Genomic DNA, 18,971 nt, shown 5'->3' on the forward strand with positions numbered 1-18,971 from the left:
CCAAAAAAAAAAACCCCATCTTTTTGTGGTAATATTTACACAAGCTTAAAGTGAATCACTTTCAGCTTCAACAAGACTTTCTCAGTAGTTTGCACTGTGAAAGCTAGCAAAAACAATTCAGCAGGAGACTTCATTTAAATTGGGTTCCAAAGCATTCACTTTAGACTGTTTGTTTCTCACTAATGTAGGTTAAGAACAATGCTCGTTCATCTGCATCAAATTCGACACCAAGCCCCAGATCTGGAAAGAGAGAACAAGCATACCACGTAAGTTTCTAAACCTCTCTTTCCTCATTTCAAACCTGACCACTTGTGTATGTTTGTCTGTTTCTCACTAATCTAGGACATCCAAGACATCCATGCTATGAATGTAGCATTTATTATTGACTGCATGTCTCTCTGCAGGACGGAAAAGGTTATGCCATTGGAGAGCTTGTGTGGGGAAAAGTAAAAGGCTTCTCTTGGTGGCCTGGACTGGTGGTGGTGTGGAAGGGCCGGGTGCTTCCTGTGTCTATGAGGCGCGTGGAGTGGTTTGGAGATGGCATGTTTTCAGAGGTTAGGAGTTTTTACTTGCTTTCTGTTCCCTGATTCTCATCTGAGAGATACTTTCCCCCTTATTCTTCAAAGGATCTGTTTCATGTTGAAGCATGTTTCTCTTGTTGATCTTAGATTCATACAGAGGGACTGCAGCCCTTCGCTGCGTTTGCAAAGTGCTTTTGTAGTAAGTCCTATGAAGGTCTGCCTACCTACAAAAATGCCATCTATCAAATCCTAGAGGTACAGTGAAAGATACTTGGAAACTAGGGTTGAGAATCAATGACCAGTTCTTATTCTATTCATATTTAAATATTGCATTATTTTTTGTGTAGTTGGCAGCAGAGCGCTGTGGGAAGAATTTCCCCCCCTCTGAGAAGAAAGGGGAAGAGGTGAAGGCCATGCTGGATTGGGCATTTGGAGGCTTCCAGCCCATGGGTCCTGATGGATTTTTGCCTCCTGTGGGTATGTAAAAAAAAAAAAACTGAAAAATATCTGTAATTTTAAAAAACAGTTGGATATTGACAACAATTTTGAAGTTCATAAGAACAGAGAGTACCAGAGGGACTCCACATTGATCTTAAAATTAGGTCTATACTCAGACATGTCAAAAATAGCAAAAGCTCTTCACCATAGTGCCTTCTGCTGTTCTATTTCGCAGACAGCTCTGCCAGTAAAACGGAGTCTGATTCTTCAGTGTCTGATTATCAGCCTCCAGCCAAGAGGAAGTATGTCTTCAAGAACAGGCAGTCAGCTCAAGATTACACCAGAGGTGAGATACATTAATCTGTGTAAAGGCCCGAGCTTTGCCGTAAAGATCATAAAACACTGATTATTGATGTTTTAGGTTTTTAATTTATTAATTTATTTTTTTGTAAGAAAACAAACCCCTATGTTTTGTCTTCCTCTTTTCAGATCAAATGGTCCATGAGGTCACTGTTAAAGGCAGAAACATTGAAGGTAAGTCACTCAAGATTCATAATTTGAGTTTAATAATGAAATTATTCTAGGGTTTATCAACAATTGAAATTCCTGGTTGTTTTTTCTGCTTGGCCAATCAGAAAACCTGAAGATATTAGGAATTGTTAAAATAGTTCCCTGAATATCCCAGCCTGGAAAAATTAAGGACATTTTTAAAAGGTCATGGTAGAATTGTGGCAATATGGTTATGCTTGGCTCTGAAATATTTAAATAATTAAAAAAATAAAATGATATTGTAGAAAAGAAAAATAGGAAAGGGCATGTCGATTCATTGGTCACACTTCAGATTAAATTATTAAATATTAAAATTAAATATTAAATATTTTCACAGTTGTCACCACATGAAATCACACCTTTTATTTGATTATTTTTAGCTATTTATTTTAGCCTTAAGGGCATTCTCATTGCTCAGTCGTGTATTTTAATTCATTACAAGGTAATTATTCTCTTTCCTCAGATTTCTGCCTGTCCTGTGGAACTGCCAACACTGAAATTTTCCATCCACTTTTTGAGGGAAGCCTTTGTTTTAAGTGCAAGGTGTGAATCGATTCTTGTCTTAATCTGTTTAGAGCAAAATCATAAAATTAATATGCTACTTAATATTTGGTGCCCAGAGTGTCATTTTTTTTTAATTTGCATGTTTTGTATTTGTGTAGGAGAACTTTACAGAAACACTGTACAGGTATGATGATGATGGCTATCAGTCATACTGCACCGTGTGCTGCGCCGGACAAGAGGTCATTCTCTGTGGAAATGCCAGCTGCTGCAGGTTTGAACTCAAACTTATGCAAACATAAACCTTAATGTGATGTTAATCATCATAACAGGTAGTTTTACAGACTTTCTTTCTCCCCCTGTTTAGATGTTTCTGTAAAGACTGTTTGAATATGCTGGTGGGAGCTGGGACGTTTGATAAGCTGAAGGAGGTTGACCCATGGAGCTGTTACATTTGCCTGCCCTCTAAGTGCTACGGCGTGCTCAAGCTCAGGCCTGACTGGAGTGTTCGTGTCCAGGAGTATTTCGCCAATAACAGTGCCTTCGAATTTGTGAGTATCATTCTTATACTCCTTGTTAGATATCTACCTGGTCATAATGAGATTTATTTTGTTATACACTACCATTTAAAAGTTTAGGTTTAGTAGGATTTTTTATTATTAAGTCTGCATTTATTTACTTATATTATTTTGATTAATAATGCTGTTGCATTTTTTAAATAACCATTTTATGTTTGAATATATTTCTGTTTTAATATTGAATGTATTCGGTTTGAATTCCTTTGTCAAAGCTGTATTTTCATCAGCCATTACTCCAGTTATCTGTGTCACATAATGCTTCAAAAACTATTATAAGATGCTTATTACACAAGTATGGAAAACCAGAATGATGTTTTAATATGAAGAACACTGTTTTTGTCCTTATTTTAGGAGCCACACCGAGTGTATCCTTCTATTCCAGCTCATAAGCGTCGTCCAATCAGAGTCCTCTCTCTGTTTGATGGGATTGCAACAGGTATGTTTTTGTGTTCATGTACCTTGAAATTTGTGCAATAGCAGTGAATTATACCACAGTGATTTATTATTATTTTTTTTATTTTTATTTATTTTTTTCGTACCTTCATACACGCTTCTTTTTTTGTAGGCTATCTGGTCTTAAAAGACTTGGGCTTTAAGGTGGAGCGCTACATTGCCTCTGAGATCTGTGAAGACTCCATTGCTGTTGGGATGATCAAACATGAGGGCCAGATTGAATATGTGAAAGATGTGCGGACCATCACAAGGAAACATGTACGTATTGAGCTTTTTCACAAGATACAGTAAATTATTTCACAGACATTCTTCAAGTAGTTAAAGGTTTTAACAGTAGTTTTAACTAGATTTAATGGCTAAACATGGCTATTTTATATACAGTCTTTCTCATATCTGTAAGAACCATGTTAAAAAAAAAAACTAATATCCTTGGTTAGGGAATGGTTTGAAGCATGACTGCTGGTCTAAGATGGTCCTGAGCAGGAGCGGTTATGCTTCAAAACATACCTAACCAGCAAATGCTGTTTTTTTCAACGGGGAACCAAGGCAAGTCACTGTGTAAAGAACATTTTTAAGCTTCCTTTTTGTCATACCATTTTGTAGCTGGCCGAGTGGGGTCCATTTGACCTCCTGATTGGTGGAAGTCCATGTAATGACCTGGCCATGGTGAATCCAGCCAGAAAAGGTCTTTTTGGTAAGATGTTTATCATTTTCTTGTACTTTGTTACCTTTTCAATTGAGTTGAATAGGAGCATAGATTTGTGTAACTCTGTTTCAAAAAGGGATATTTGTGAGTTCTCATGTTCTTTCAGAAGGCACAGGTCGGCTCTTCTTTGAATATTACCGCATGTTAACTATGATGAGGCCGAGAGAGGATGATGATCGCCCCTTTTTCTGGCTCTTTGAGAACGTAGTAGCCATGAGTGCCCATGACAAGGCTGATATCTGTCGTTTCCTGGAGGTAAAAATACTTTTTTTCTTTATTTTTCCCATCAGGTTAGAGGTGTGGTCACATTAGAAACACATCTTACACAGAACAGAAGTCGATTATTATTATACATTATGTTGAACCTGATGCCAACTTTGTATAGGAAAATCTTTTGCCAAAAGTGGACAAAACACCTTTATACGTGCTATTTACCAATGGTGTTCCCATCCCTTCCCATCCCATCATTGTTGTTGTGGTTGTAGATTGTTATGAAATAGCATGCATTTATCTGTTTCCAGTGTAATCCTGTGATGATTGATGCTGTGAAAGTAAGCCCAGCCCACAGGGCTCGCTACTTCTGGGGAAATTTACCTGGAATGAACCGGTATAAATGCAGCAGCACACAAACAATCACAATATCTGTAAACATGAAGTGTAACTTCATGGACATGTATGCATGTTCAGTAATAGATGTTTGCACAGATTAATGTGAATTTTTGTTTTTAGACCACTTGCGACTTCACTCACTGATAAAGTAGAACTGCAGGACTGCCTGGAGGTCGGACGAACCGCAATGGTAAATTTATTGTACCTTCTGACAGAAAAGTTGATATTTTGTGAATGAAATAAAAGAATTGCACAAATACACATTTTCATTTGTAGTTTTAGTTTACAGCAGTCCTAGAAAATATACATGACTGTCAGGACTCTAGGTTTAACTAGGTTATATGGTATAATGTCAAAAACAATTACATCTTATTTCGATTTCATCAGTTCAGCAAAGTTCGCACTATCACCACCAAGTCCAACTCCATCAAACAAGGGAAGATGGGGCCTCTGCCGGTCACCATGAATGGAAAAGAGGACTATCTTTGGTGCACTGAAATGGAGAGGTCAGATATATTTATATGAACTAAATTTTACTCCGAGTTTAGCAATATCAGGTTTGCAATTTGCATATAGTAATTCAATGGGTTTGGTTAAAAAGGCATTCATGTGGCTCTAAACAGTTGTATTTATTTATTTATTTTTTATTTTTATTTTTTCCAGAATATTTGGGTTTCCAAAGCATTACACCGATGTGAATAATATGGGGCGAGGACATAGGCAGAAGCTGCTTGGGCGGTCCTGGAGTGTTCCCGTGATCCGACACCTCTTTGCCCCTTTGAAGGATTACTTTGCTTGCGAGTAAACCACCATCTGGTCCAGGCAGCACTGGCACTGGAGGTCCAAATTAAGTTTCTCAGATAAATGAATTTGATTTTCTTTTTATTTTAGTTTTTCTCCCTGCAGATTCTGACCTCAGAATATTGCCAAATTTTAATGTTGCATTTGTTCTCAAGTTCAGAAAGCATGTTATCCTGATGATTTATTCTTGGAACGCACAGCCACTTTTGGATTGGATTCTCTTAAGTACTGTCATTTTTAACTTGTACATTTTAAAGTGATTTTTATGCTGGAGAGAGCCACACGATACTCCACCCACTACCTCAGTGCCGTTCTGTGATTTGTTCATTGTCTGGAGGAATGCCGCTTTATGCCTAATTTATAATAAGTTAATATTAATTTGGTTTGGTTTAGCAGTTTTAAACTTATGTCATCTTTTTAGAGCACATTTTTACATTAAATCGTTTCCGTGTTTTTAATAAACATCCTGTTGTTAAATATTGCATTTTAGAATTTTTACAATTATAGTAATGTTATCATTCCACTTGTGCAGTTTTATAATACAGGATGTTTGGCCATCATGACAACCGTACTAAATCAACATTTAAATGTTTTCCTATTAAGGAGCATCTATTTAAATGAAATGAATGTTAATATACAGCGTAGATGACTTGGGTTTCAATTAAACTGCGCTTAATTTATAGGAATACATGCAATCTTATAGTGCTCCATGTATTCAGAAGCACAAATGTTGTCTGTGCCATTCAATTTGACTCAAACCTTGGGCTGTTAGATTTGAGTTGACAGTAGCCTTCCAAAGCTTTTTTACTTTATTTTTATTGTTATCTTTATCATTTATAATAAATCTGCAGAGCAACACTGCTGTTTTAAGACTATTTTTGAGCATTTTTAAAACCTCGTAGTCCACACTATCATCATTTTACAAGAAACAGATCATCAACCCTTAACATTCAAGTATTTTGTTTTTCATTTTGCCCCATTTGTTACCTGTATGCACTTCCGATTTTAAACTGTTGGCTGAAACTGTGGTCACTGCAGCATTCGTTTGTTATTTTTGGTGAGCATTTCACATACTACAATATCCAAGTGAGAGTTACTGAAGCCTTTTTGTCGAAATTGATACAATGTGATCAAGGGCTTAAACTCTGAATAAGTGCCTACAAACTGATGGGCTATTTTTTTTTATGAGGAAAAAAGAAAAAGTGAACTGATTGTAACTGGCTTGACTTCAGACTACTTTAAATGGCATAATTTTGGCTACTTTGTCTAGTGCAAGTGTCTAAATTATATCTTACCTTTGAAATGTCTTGATACATTTCGTTATTAATTGTGGTCCACTGTCAGTGTGAAATTAGGTGCTTCAGAATGTGTGTATAAATACATTGTTTTATTTGTAGTTGTTTAGCATGTGTATTTTTTTAGCATTATGTGGATCATGGGGATTTGTGGTTTGGACTGTCACAGGTCAAAGCTAGTGTGACCATACATCATCTGTTTCCCTGACATTTTCTGGCATGGATTTCTATGAATTGATTATATACTATACCTGCATGCTATCGGTCAGCTTTATTTTCAATCATTACCTTAAAATATAAAAACATTAGGGAAGCAAATCCATTTTAGGTCACTCCAGAAATGCCATCTAGGTCATGTCTGGGGAGAAAAGAAGACGTATGGTCAAACGAATCCAAGCTTATCTTTAAATTTTTGTAGTTTTTTAACAATGTATGCCAACTCAAACTAAGCTTGATTAAACCAGATTTAGTGAGGCATGGGCCAGCCTGAGGGGTTATGTGTGCTTTTGGTGAAATATCATTTAACTGGATTACATGTCTTGATGCCTTCTGGATATCTATGTCTTGTAGCAAAGCTTTAGAAATTCCCAGTAGGAACTGTGTTGGTGCTGTGTTACATGTGATTTTTGTAAAATGATGGTCCATGTGTAATTTTGGAGGTGCGGTATGGTTATAAAGAATATCTTCCTCAGGTCTTTTCAACACCAGCAGGCCTCAAAGGACTGTGATCTTTAGCATCACACTTGATTATTTTTTTTTTCAATTCTTTGTGAACAGAATATACAATATATTTGTACTCTTGAAATTGCCCTTAATACCTCTTTTTCTTTTTTACTTTTGAATGGGTCATTCAAAACCCTGATGTGTTTTGGTGCTAAATGATATGCTAATGATGTATGTAGTTCTAGAATGATTTCCCTGGACTGATGATTGACAAGACTGGTTTTATTTTAATCTTTTGATATAGTCTGCTTACCTAGCTTTAATATTCCATGCTTGTACTAACATCAGTGAAGAAAAATAAACTGCACCAAACTTGTTTGATCTGTCTGTTTTTTTTTTTTTTTTTTTTGCCAATTAATTGTTTTATCAACTTAACAAACTAAACATTTGGTCTTTCAGACCAATGTGTCAAATTTCTGCTTGCTTTGGCTCAATTTTTTTTATTTTATTTTTTTTATTGCAGTTTTAGTAATGTGCTAAGAAGCATGAGATGAATTACTCAAAGACATTCAAATTTAGTTCAATAAAAATAATATTTAATATATGAGATAAGGTAATAGAATAGGTAACTTAAAACAACAAATAGAAAATGGAAAATAACCTGTACAATGTGTGAGAGTGATTTTAGATTAGTAAAATAAAAAGGAAAAGGGCTCAGAAAATCACTCTGGATCCCTCACATCCAAGTCACCCTTTCTTTGAACTTTTGCCATCTGGCTGGCACCTCAGAGCCGCAAATACCAGAACAGCAAGGCACAGGAACAGTTTCTTCCCCCAGGCAATCTACCTCATAAACAGTTAAATGTTCCCTACTTATGCTTATAAACGTGCAATATCCTTATATTTATTTGTTAACCCTCCATCCTAGAACATTCCTGCATCTCACTCAATCCTATTCCATTATCATTTATAGCACAATTGTTATACACTTATTTATTTGGCAATTTGTAAATCTCTTTTTTTTTTTTTTTTTTTTTTTTTGTCTGTGTGTTGTTGTCTCTGTGTACTGGAAGCTTATGTCACTAAAACAAATTCCTTGTATGCGTAAGCATACTTGGCAATAAAGCTCTTTCTGATTCTGATTTCTGATTTCTAAAGCGTACACACCATACATTTATTTTTCATTGTATTTTTATATTATTAAATCTACCAAAGTCTTTCAACTTTAGTTTTTGTGTTATGCATTAAATAGTGATTCTTATTTTGTTTATTATTACTTTTACTTTGACAAATTAATATTTTCGAATGGCGACTTTTATTTTGACATCTGTGAATAGTTAGTAAGCGTCTGCTGTGGTTGCGGGCTTTAGGCCGTTGGCAGCCTGCTGCAGAAGCGGCACTTTACGAACGACGCGCCGGTGAAACTGCAGCCCGCTTCACTCCCATCCAGAGGCAAATGTAAGATAAAGGCGTTGATTTGATCGGTGACACGCACAACAGAAAGACTTTACTTTACAGAAAATCAATACTTTATTGATAGTTTTTTTCATTTGGACGATATTTGTCATCTAATGTTACGAATTAAATGTTCAGCAGTTAAAAATACAACGGTTGAAACGTAAACATAACGTGGAGTATAAAGTTTGTATGAATAATGTTAACGTTACCCTATAAAATATTCTGACAGATTAAGACCAGTTGAATACTTTGACTGACGTTAAAGCGGAGCGTTAAATGTGAATCCTAAAAAGTTAACAAGAGACAAACTTTTTAAAATAAAGATCAGATTTTTATCCCGTAAGAAATGTACTCGATTTAGACCTTTATATGTAAATATGCAGCCGCAGTGAAGTGACATTAAGTAGGAAGTAAAGATGATGATGTAGCTGGGCTGAAGGGTGTGAATGTGTGTTTAAGGAAATGAGGCTTTAACTCTTTTTCCCACAACCTCTCTGTCCTGCAGCTTCAGCGGAAAAGTGTCTCCATCAGCTTCAGATCGTCGGTTTCGTCCCAGCCATGGCTGTGAACGTGTTCTCGACTTCAGTGACAAGTGAAAACCTCAGCCGCCATGACATGCTCACATGGATAAACGAGTCTTTACAGATGAGCCATGCCAAGATCGAGCAACTGTGCTCAGGTCAGTGATCAGCTGTCTGGTCCTTTCATTTCACACACACAACCTGAGCATCATTCACATCATTACTGACAGAGTTTGAGATTGACAAAACCTAGATTGCATTTTGAGCAGAAAGATTAAATATAATAATAATAATAATAATGTGTCATAGATTGACAGCCATTTGCATACTGAATTTGTCGCTGTCTTGAGTCAGCAGTTAGTGAGGAAACAGACAAAGATAGTACAGTGCAGGGGAGGGATGCAAGGGGTTTTTGTTTGGGTTGGGACCTGTATGGCATTTTTTAAAATATTTTATATTATTTACTGTCTATGTCTTTAATAATGTGTTTTAAGGTGCTGCTTACTGTCAATTCATGGACATGCTGTTCCCGTCAAGTATTCCACTGAAGAAAGTCAAATTCCAGGCCAAACTTGAGCACGAATACATCCATAACTTCAAACTCCTTCAAGGCAGCTTCAAAAAGATGGGAGTTAGCAAAGTATGTCAACCAGTTAAAATCATTCGCATGCAAATGATGCTACGTTCCATTTTGCTACACAAAATATATTCATAATGTGCAATATGTGAAGTGCAACTGCTTTGTAACATTTTACGCCTCTGTGCAGATTATTCCTGTTGACAAGCTTGTGAAGGGCAAGTTCCAGGATAACTTTGAGTTTGTGCAATGGTTTAAGAAGTTCTTCGATGCAAATTATGATGGGAAGGAATATGATCCGGCGGCAGCTCGACAGGGACAAGAAATGCCCACCAATCAGAGTCCAGCAGCAGCAGCAGCAGCTACAGCCAACAAACCAAAGAAACCCAGCTCAGGTAAGGAGAAAGACCAAACAGGAAGTTCCATTTATTTAGTCTTATCCTAGTGGTTAAAATAGCATACATAAATGTCCAACTAATATTCAAGGAATGATTTATCATTTTAATAAATATCAACTTATTATTTATTTTTTTGGTTCATGTATTCCTTGATCGTATAGAGACTAGCATTATTGTCGGAAGCTAGCTGTCCTAATGCTAACAGGTGCATGACAGCTGCAGCTGTTATGGATTATGAGGCCAAAAAATGTGGGTGTGACCCAGTCACGCACCAGTGAGCCAATCCTACATGCTTTAGCTGCTTTAACATGTGTGAGAATAACTGGAGCCTTACAATGCCTGTGCATGGATTTCTGTTCGCTTCAGACACAGGCATCACACCTGCAGTCAAGCCAATGGCCCCTGTTGGTAAGATATTAAGAACTGTGAGTTTTAGTACAAGCACATTGACAACAAGGTTGCTTCACCTCTGGGCGTTTTTCCTCACATTATGGTGATTCCTACATTTCCAAGTACTGCACATTTTAAAAGAACAGTCATGCAGTTCTCTTTTGGGTCAATGGCATTTGTTGGTGGAATTATTATAGAAGTATATTTTTCCTTTAAGTTTCTTTTTTTTTTTTTTTTTAGCTTCTATTTATGAAATGAAATCATTTAATAATTTATTTAATTGGTCAATTTGAGGCTAGGGTTGACCCTTATCCTGGAGTCAGGTTGATGAGTATGTTTAACAAGGTGATGGATGTTCTTGATGTTCAGCTCCACAGCGTTCAGCCACAGCACCTAAATCTGCACCAAAAACAGCTCCAGCTGCAACGCGAGGCACAGGAACAGGCAGCGGGGACGAAGAGAAGGGAGCACTCACTCAGATGGTATGACTTTACAAAAAACAGTAAATGAGAAGCATACATGCATTTACTTAAGCATCATTTTCACTGTTTTCAGATGCTTTAATTTTAAACTTTATTAAATCAGCTTACATAAAATAGGTCACAGTTGGTAGTTGTTTTTAATAATAATAATAGTTGTTAGTACTGGTAATGATAGTTGGGTCAGTATCACTGTAGGGTGCCTTTTGGTGTCCTGTACATAACTCATTTGCCATGAAAATTGTGTGTATATATATATATATATATATATATATATATATATATATATATATTTTTTTTTTTTTTCATTATTATTTTTTTTTATAATCCTGTTTAAAAAATGACAACATACCTTTCAGAAAATATCATTTGCATCTTAATTTTGCAATAAAAACATATTTAACAGATGTGGACATATCTTATGATTTATGCTTCGAATAATGGCCCATAATTATCTAAAAAAATGTGTGGGAGCTCAGCTAATGTTTCTATAGTAATTGAGTGTCTACTATTTATGATATGACATAAAGCGATTGGGAAATTGGAACAACATTTTTTGAGTATTGTGAGGGTTGAAATGCACTCTAATGGTGATACTGACCAAGTTAGTAGTAGTTGTTGTTGTTGCTATCATTATTACATTACATTATATTATTCATTTAGCTGACGCTTTTATCCAAAGCGACTTACAATTGCTATATATGTCAGAGGTCGCACGCCTCTAGAGCAACTAGGGGTTAAGTGTCTTGCTCAGGGACACATTGGTGTCTCACAGTGGATTCGAACCCGGATTCGAAAGGCATGTGTCTTATCCACTGCACCCCTTATTAACAACACCCCTTATTATTATTATTATTATATTTTTTATGCTCATCTGTTCAGATAAATGACCTGAAGGCCACTATTGCTGACATGGAAAAGGAAAGGGATTTCTACTTTGGCAAACTGAGAAACATCGAGCTCATCTGCCAAGAGAAAGAGGGGGAGGGTGATCCTACGCTGCAAAGGATTGTGGATATCCTGTACGCCACAGATGTAAGTGTACGTCGCAGTGTCGAAAGTCTCATACTAAACCGTCTTCAGCCCGCTGAGTTCTGTGGTTTTCCGTCTTTCAACAGGAAGGTTTTGTAATTCCAGAAGATGAGGCAGGAGAACCAGAGGAGTTTTGACCAATCCAGGGGTGACTGTTTTTTAAAAAAATGACCCTGCTGGACCCACAAATGTACATTCTGGCTGATTCCTGCTGTTTTGCTGCACTTGCCTTTGGTCCATCATTTTGGACTTTGACTTTTGAATGTCTTTTTATTCAGGGATATTCTAAGCCTTTAAATTTCAGCTTTTTATTGACCATCAAAACAAAATTATTTTTGTGAAAGACAAATAAAGTACTTATCAAAGGCTGTTTATATAAAGCGGATCACTGAGTTCTGACTTGCCAGTGACTAAACTTTTATTAAAACATAAGCAAACTATTCTGATCCATTCATTCTGTAGTTAAAAAAAATAAAATACAGCAGTCGGGTATGCGTTATCTAGTTTCTGATCTGTACATTTGACTGCTAGTTGACCAGTTGTGAGTGAAGTTCACTTCCTCTAATAAGCTCTGAAGCAGGATGTGTGTCAACCTTTTGCATTTCCCTTTCACAAGCACATGAGACCATGATGAACCACTTGACAGTCATGAGAGGCTTTGGGTTTGTCTTAACTGGCCAAAGCTGTTGAGCTGCAAATACCACCATCTTCAGGCAGCTTTTGATGCAAAATCAGAAAAAGTTAGGCATGCTTTATTTTCCATTCAGCATCCCGCTTTTGCTATGTATTAAAATAATTTACTTGAAAAAAAAAGTACTTAATTTGTGACTTGAATAAAAGCAAAATATGTTGTAAATCAGTCCACAATTTAGAATTAGGAAGCAATCATTTTTCCCATGGTTTAGACTTTCTGGGCATTTGAGAAACCGTGGGCTGTACATTACAAGGTTTTATGTCCAGCTTTTGGAGTCCAGGAACCTCCTCTCCTGCTTGAATCATGCGGAACACCTCTGGAAAAGAGAGGGACGGCTGCTCCGCGATCACATCTGCCGCATCTGACTCCCTCTCTCCAGCCGCCTCCACTACATTCTGCTGCTCCATCGCCACAGCTCTGTGGAAGACCATTCAAAGCCATTCATTAAAAGTTAAAGCAATTAAATCACGTCGCTCCTCGGAGATTTAAGTTAGTGATCAAAGGTGATGTACCTGTTACTGAAGAAACTTTTCAGTAGCCTAAATAGTGTTCAGGGTATTGTGCCTAAAGAGTTTCACTTCCAAAATTGCAAGATTTAAGCTCTTTGACGCAGCGTCATATTTTATTTAAATAACTAGCACGTGCTTATTTATTAGATCTAAATAAGTTAATATTATTAGGAAATGCTCAGTTATAAAGCATCCTGCCTTTTGTCGCTCGACTTCCGGATACGTCTCCAACCCGTCCTCCACTGATTTTAATACAAAAGTCCCTCAGTCAAACGCACTACCGGCAAATACTCTTTGATTTTAGATGATATTCTTAGATTTTTATACGGATATAGATTTTAATAGACAAAAAATACTGATAGATTTTTAATCATTTTATTAGGAGGAGACCGGGTATGGTTGCAACATGGGGAGAGTTGTAACAGCACATTTTCCACCTATCAGGGATAATTTAATTATTAACCCATCCTCCTCAATCTTATATAAATGGTTGTCAAAGCTGTAAATAGATATATGAACTATTAAACTGTTGCAGATTAAATCGTGTAACTTACTTTAAAATACATTGTAGATTCTCAGGGCAAATTGTGATGCATTTTTAAACTGCTAATTTCAAATGGTTATGCTAATAGCCTACAGCTAACAGAACATTAGATGACAGGGTGGGGTAAGTTGTGACACATTTTAGCATTCCTTGCATAGAACTGAGAACTTTCATGTTGCCTGACTATATGGAGCTTTTCTGGCAGCTCAAAGCCAAAGGAAATGTGGGTAAAATGTGCCCTATCTGGTTTCTTTATCCACCAAGCCTACACTCTAGGTTAAAAACATTGGGTTGACACCACTGTGAATCTGACTGAGAAAAATCATACATAAGCACAAATCTCACACACAATTTTATTTTATTATTGTTTATTTATTTTTATTATATCTGCATATTCTTTATCTCGTTACACTGGACTTGAGTGTTTAGTAAGCATAAATCAATTAATAAGGGTTGTGATATTCTTAAATTCTTGAGGTATGAGTTTTGAGGTATGAGTATGAGTACATTTTGTCTAACAATTGGGGGGGGGGGGGGGGGAATAAACATAACATTTCTAAAGAGTGATTTTTGAAGGGGACAAATAATACAGCTAAAATTGTACTTCTATGTATACACAGAGGAAAGCCTTACTGCTATTAGTGCGGCAGGGAGACCGTGCCAAATGTAACCAGATCTCATAAAAGTGCACATAAATAGTATGTCAAATGCAGATTTTCATGAGACCTGGCTCACCAAATTAGACAATGAATCGATTGAATAAATGACTCAACGAATCAGACATTAAAACAGGAGCTTGCTGCCACCTGCTGGCAGTTGCAGTCTCACTTTAAAAGCATTTTATGTTTTCTGACATTTCTTTTTTTCTGTGTTTTAAGTTTTCTATCTAGACCATTAATCTTATAATATTATTTATGCAGTTTGTAAGTAGGCCTACAAATGATAATTAATTAAACTATACTATACATGTCTCTTTAAAAACCTTATGCCACGTAGCCAATGTAATATTTATTTAGTTAGGCCTAAGTGTATCCTGTGTATTCTGACACATACATAAATGTCTCTGGACTAAGCCCCGGATATCCACTCACCCTAGAACTGCCCTGCCAAGTAACATCTAACAATAAAATACTGGAAAAAGTTACAATTGCAAAATCATTTTTTATAGGCAGATAATGGTTTCCTGTTTTTTTTTTAAAGTATTATAAATGTTTACACATTTCCCATGTATTGTTTTCTAAGCATAAAAGAAGAGGTTGCCTGAGATAGTACAGACTGTGGGAGGATGGACTTGGCCCTCTACCTGTCACCCTACCTGTGTTTAAGTCAATCATTAATAAGCGAGCTCAGAAAGACGGTCCTTAGGAAGCCACCTTGGTATAGATTCGTCATAACTCTTTGTACACAATTACCTATTTATCTATGCAACTGGGGTTTGTGTCTAAACTGAGAACAGATACGTGGGTATTCAATTATTTTGATCCTGACATCTAAGGGCTCCTAATTGAAATTCTTGTGTTTTGTGTGATTTTACTGAACGATGGGGAAAGCAAACAACTGCACATTCATGGGAGGTGGGATTCCTCTGTCATCTGAGTTCTTTAAAGGTAAGAGATTTAACACACCATGATGAAAGGTGCAGATGTATCGAGCCGAATGATGTCTGCTGTCTGCTGCTTATGGAGCCTGTTACAATACTGAAAGTAATTGTCCCTGGATAATGACAGGAATGACAGTATGTTGCAATGTAAGACATGGATGATTACATGTTGTACAATTTGTATATGCAGTGAAATCTGACAACACAGATTAAACTGCTTATCAGTCAACAATATCCACAAGCTATTTGAGTCAGCTTGGTACATCAACAAAGGTTTTATATTGGCATTGATGGCTCCATGAAGAACTTTTAACATCCATGGAACCTTTCCATTGTACTAAAAGTTTTATTGTGGTGGAAATAAGTTCTTTAGATTATTGAAGTACTCTTTTAAAAATGATTATTGTAAGAACTGTTCATTGAAAAATTATTCTGGGAAACAAAATGGTTCTTCTATTGCATTGCTGTTAAAATGCCCCAAAGCTTTATTTTAAAGAGTTCGGTTTTGTTTGTTCTGCTTATAGTGATCAAGAATGATCTCTGGCTGTTCCTCCTTCCTGCTGTGTTTGCTGTGCTTATTCTTGCTCTCTTCATGGAGGAGATTGGCTTTTTTCTGCGTCATGTCCCCTCTCAGCGGCGTAGATGTCTCAGCCTGTGGATCCTGGGAATATATCCAGTAAAGCATTATCTTATCATTCAATTCATTCATTTCATTCCTTTAGTTGTCCTTTGGTGACATTTTCCATCTTTGACAGGTCTTCGGGATGACGTCTATCATTGCACTATATGTTCCACGCTCCTCATTTCTGTGCAATTTCATTGCATCTCTGTGAGTGACTTTTGACTTCCACTGTTGTAATCACATTGTACATGGCCAGTCCTGTCTTTATGGATTGTTTTGTATTTCTTGGCAGTTATCACTCCATTACACTCTTGAAGTTCATGGGTCTTATCAAAGACTTCTTCGGTGGAAAGACTCGGATGCTGGAAATGTTAGCAGGGGAGCAGGTGTCTCCAAACCCCTTCCCTTGCTGTTGCTGCTGCTGTCTTCCTCTCTTCAACATCAACGAGTACTTCACATACACCTGAATACATTTTTAACTTGAAGTAATGTTATTATAATTGGTGTGTTTCATTAAAACAGTGAAATCTATATTTTTGTATTCCATAAGGACCAGCGTGGGCTGGATGATGGCTGCGGTTCTTCAGCTCTCTGTGGTCAGAACAGTCCTGTTCTTCCTCACTCTTGTCCTCTGGACTGATGAGCAATATGATTATGGGGTTGTGAGTACAATACTATTGTTCTATGCTTACTATAGTGCAATATTTTTATGATAGACCTAGAAAGTTAGAAGATTTGATTCAATCAAAAAATTATAACTCTCTTCTTCAAATTCACAAAATGTTTCTTGAATAGTTCTATTCATAAGGTGCTTAAGCATTATCTTTTATTTGAAGCATACTACAGGTCAAAAGTTTGGAATTAAGTTTTCTTTTAAAGTTTTTTTAAATACAGTAAAACATCTGTTTTTTTGCTCAACATTTTGTGGAAACTGTGATATATTTTATGTACGATGTACAAAATAATTAAACAAAAACGTTTTGTTTTTTTTTACATTGAAAATTACATTGATAATAATTAGAAATATTTCTTGTAGGCCAACTATTGTAGGCCAATTATTTCTGAAAGATTACGTGACACTGAAGACTGAAAAGCTGCAGGAAAATGTTAAATAAATTACATTTTAAAATATATTATATTACATAAAAAATTAGTGACTGACATGACCAGTGATATTTTAAGAATTGGCCGTGTGGCAGGGTTTTCACCGGTTTAGGGAAAAAAAAAATCACACACTTTGCAATGTAGATGTGGCTTATTTTCTGAACTACTTTATGTGTCTCTTTATAATCTGTTTCTCTTAGGTGAATTCAGGTAATCTCAACATGTATGTCAATGCCATCATTGCCATATCCACGTTTCTGTCTTTCTATGGCTACTTGCTGTTTTATAAAGCCACAAAAAAAGCATTGCCTGGATATGGTCTTCGAGCCAAGTTTATTTGCATCATTGTCATCCTGGTCCTTTGTGGACTACAGAGTGGAATTTTGGAGACCATGGGTGCCCTGAATGTCATCCCCTGCACTCCTCCCTTCTCTGATCTGTTTCGATCTCAATGTAAGATTCATAAAACATAACTATTGATTTCCCAAAAGTTTTTGGATCTGGAATCTGGTAAACATCCAATTTAATTCTTTCATTTGGTCTCTCTTTCCTGTGATCTCTTTAAGTAATTTACCACTATTGTGTACTTGTGGAGATGTTCTGCATCAGCCTCTTTGCACATCACACATTCCGGAAAGTTGAACCCTGTCATGACGAGGCTGAAGAAATAGAAGTTGATGTCCTAAGAGTTCTCAATGAAAAGGCAATTCAGACAGAAGATGAGCTGCCAATCGCTGTGCAGCTCTCCTCTCAAGAAGACGATCCATGCTATTCTAACCTCGGATACAATAGTGACAGTGAAGACAGCCTCTGTAAAATTGAACACGCACCACTGGACCGCTTCCCCTTCCCCTTACACCACAAAATGCAAACTGTGGCGAACACTGAGAAAGTGTGTACAACACCACCTGAAGACTCCATGAGTGTGGACCGGCCGACAATTACTGTCAGTGCTGAAATTAACCATGTTAACAATGGTGATGTTACTGTTGTATAGAAGAAAATGAGAGAAAAAAATGTATATGTTTGTATAGATGTGACATTATGCGATTTTATATGATTTTATACTCCACTGGGGCCAGGAAACTAAATTAAGGTATTTAAAAGTGAAGTGTAATGAAATGTAAATCTCACCAGCATAACAAGCATAACAATTGTTTTTCTTTGTAATCTCTAATTCAGTACCTTAAGTTTAATGTTAAATTCACTATTTAAATGTACTGTTTAGCACATTTTTATAAAAAGTACACAGTGATTTATGATATATAGGTAAAAAAAAAAAAAAAAGCTACATACCGCTATTTACAAGTGGTTAAATTGTGGATGCTGTCGAGTTAACATTTGAAACTATAAAACCTAAAGACGAACCAGGGTAGACTCAATACTGAATTTACTCCAGTCAAAAATTAAATATGACACAATCCTGGCGATTTCTTGGCCGATTAATTTTTTTGCAGACACTTCACGATTTGTTGATTAAAATTGTAATGTTTTTGTTCATCCAAAATACAATAAAAATAAAATAAATACTAAATAATACAAAAACAAATAGTGATTTTTAGTGATACCTAAAGTGACACTCAACAGTGATGCGGTCAATTGGATTGACCAATAGCGTTAGGTGTTCTTCTCCTAGCTACAGCTCGATCAATCATCAACGCGAATGCCGTAAAGCGTTTTTCCGGCATTGGGAATCCACCCTGAATCCACCCAGCCTGCTCGAGGCGACCATGGCGCAAGATTTGAAAGGTACGTTAGGCTTTATTTTGTTTTCTTCCAATAGCAAACAGTGCTATTAAGATGCACTCTCCAAACACACTGCAAGGAACAAACGTGCGGTTTTAAATACTGTTATACTAGGGAGCTTTTAAATAGTTAATAATAACATTACTCGTGTAGATCCAGCGAGTGACACTAACGTGTTTAAGG

At 36.5% G+C, this 18,971-nt stretch overlaps 3 protein-coding genes and 1 long non-coding RNA gene across 5 annotated transcripts in view; 3 read left to right on the forward strand and 1 right to left on the reverse strand.

Annotated features, from left to right (window-relative positions):
• LOC128019168 (DNA (cytosine-5)-methyltransferase 3B-like) overlaps nucleotides 1–7,490 on the forward strand; it is an 8,417-nt gene extending 927 nt beyond the window's left edge. The window contains exons 2-18 of the mRNA XM_052605221.1: nucleotides 189–266; nucleotides 405–554; nucleotides 669–776; nucleotides 869–998; nucleotides 1,195–1,305; nucleotides 1,449–1,493; nucleotides 1,972–2,051; nucleotides 2,171–2,283; nucleotides 2,377–2,560; nucleotides 2,939–3,023; nucleotides 3,153–3,298; nucleotides 3,644–3,734; nucleotides 3,853–4,001; nucleotides 4,268–4,353; nucleotides 4,476–4,545; nucleotides 4,743–4,861; nucleotides 5,019–7,490. Of these exons, the coding sequence (XP_052461181.1) occupies nucleotides 189–266; nucleotides 405–554; nucleotides 669–776; nucleotides 869–998; nucleotides 1,195–1,305; nucleotides 1,449–1,493; nucleotides 1,972–2,051; nucleotides 2,171–2,283; nucleotides 2,377–2,560; nucleotides 2,939–3,023; nucleotides 3,153–3,298; nucleotides 3,644–3,734; nucleotides 3,853–4,001; nucleotides 4,268–4,353; nucleotides 4,476–4,545; nucleotides 4,743–4,861; nucleotides 5,019–5,160 (1,887 nt within the window). The 3' untranslated portion in view covers nucleotides 5,161–7,490. The remainder of the gene's footprint in view (nucleotides 1–188; nucleotides 267–404; nucleotides 555–668; nucleotides 777–868; nucleotides 999–1,194; nucleotides 1,306–1,448; nucleotides 1,494–1,971; nucleotides 2,052–2,170; nucleotides 2,284–2,376; nucleotides 2,561–2,938; nucleotides 3,024–3,152; nucleotides 3,299–3,643; nucleotides 3,735–3,852; nucleotides 4,002–4,267; nucleotides 4,354–4,475; nucleotides 4,546–4,742; nucleotides 4,862–5,018) is intronic.
• Nucleotides 7,491–8,450: 960 nt separating this feature from the next.
• Nucleotides 8,451–12,349, forward strand: LOC128019134 (microtubule-associated protein RP/EB family member 1-like). 2 transcript variants are annotated; one of them, XM_052605196.1, is made up of 8 exons: nucleotides 8,451–8,572; nucleotides 9,078–9,251; nucleotides 9,588–9,733; nucleotides 9,861–10,065; nucleotides 10,435–10,476; nucleotides 10,828–10,940; nucleotides 11,820–11,972; nucleotides 12,056–12,349. In XM_052605196.1, the coding sequence occupies exons 2-8, from the start codon at nucleotides 9,131–9,133 to the stop codon at nucleotides 12,104–12,106; spliced, it is 831 nt and encodes a 276-aa protein (XP_052461156.1). In that variant the 5' UTR covers nucleotides 8,451–8,572; nucleotides 9,078–9,130; the 3' UTR covers nucleotides 12,107–12,349. The 2 variants fall into 2 exon arrangements, with proteins under 2 accessions (XP_052461156.1, XP_052461157.1); XM_052605197.1 differs by lacking the exon at nucleotides 10,435–10,476 and having other exon boundaries at nucleotides 8,485–8,572.
• Nucleotides 12,262–14,845, reverse strand: LOC128019141 (uncharacterized). Its single transcript, XR_008185087.1, has 2 exons — nucleotides 13,176–14,845; nucleotides 12,262–13,080 (listed from the first exon to the last, which is right to left on the reverse strand). It is a non-coding gene; the product is annotated as an uncharacterized LOC128019141 (long non-coding RNA).
• Nucleotides 14,846–14,970: 125 nt separating this feature from the next.
• On the forward strand, nucleotides 14,971–18,584 carry LOC128019131 (organic solute transporter subunit alpha-like). Its single transcript, XM_052605189.1, has 7 exons — nucleotides 14,971–15,323; nucleotides 15,841–15,992; nucleotides 16,072–16,145; nucleotides 16,231–16,386; nucleotides 16,489–16,600; nucleotides 17,243–17,495; nucleotides 17,609–18,584. Exons 1-7 carry the CDS (start codon nucleotides 15,257–15,259, stop codon nucleotides 18,037–18,039), a joined length of 1,245 nt encoding a protein of 414 aa, XP_052461149.1. The 5' UTR covers nucleotides 14,971–15,256; the 3' UTR covers nucleotides 18,040–18,584.
• Nucleotides 18,585–18,971: the final 387 nt, after the last annotated feature.

Source organism: Carassius gibelio, chromosome A8 (genome assembly GCF_023724105.1).
Source record: "Carassius gibelio isolate Cgi1373 ecotype wild population from Czech Republic chromosome A8, carGib1.2-hapl.c, whole genome shotgun sequence".
NCBI classification, from domain to species: domain Eukaryota; kingdom Metazoa; phylum Chordata; class Actinopteri; order Cypriniformes; family Cyprinidae; genus Carassius; species Carassius gibelio.

Bases quoted from the DNA above. Each gene is read 5' to 3' on its own strand.
- LOC128019131 (XM_052605189.1), top strand. From the start codon at position 15,257: ATGGGGAAAGCAAACAACTGCACATTCATGGGAGGTGGGATTCCTCTG. The intron at 16,387-16,488 runs GTACTTCACATA...GTATTCCATAAG, and splicing joins CCTCTCTTCAACATCAACGA to GACCAGCGTGGGCTGGATGA. The intron at 17,496-17,608 runs GTAAGATTCATA...GATCTCTTTAAG, and splicing joins TGATCTGTTTCGATCTCAAT to TAATTTACCACTATTGTGTA.
- LOC128019134 (XM_052605196.1), top strand. From the start codon at position 9,131: ATGGCTGTGAACGTGTTCTCGACTTCAGTGACAAGTGAAAACCTCAGC. The intron at 10,066-10,434 runs GTAAGGAGAAAG...TGTTCGCTTCAG, and splicing joins ACCAAAGAAACCCAGCTCAG to ACACAGGCATCACACCTGCA. The intron at 10,477-10,827 runs GTAAGATATTAA...CTTGATGTTCAG, and splicing joins CAAGCCAATGGCCCCTGTTG to CTCCACAGCGTTCAGCCACA.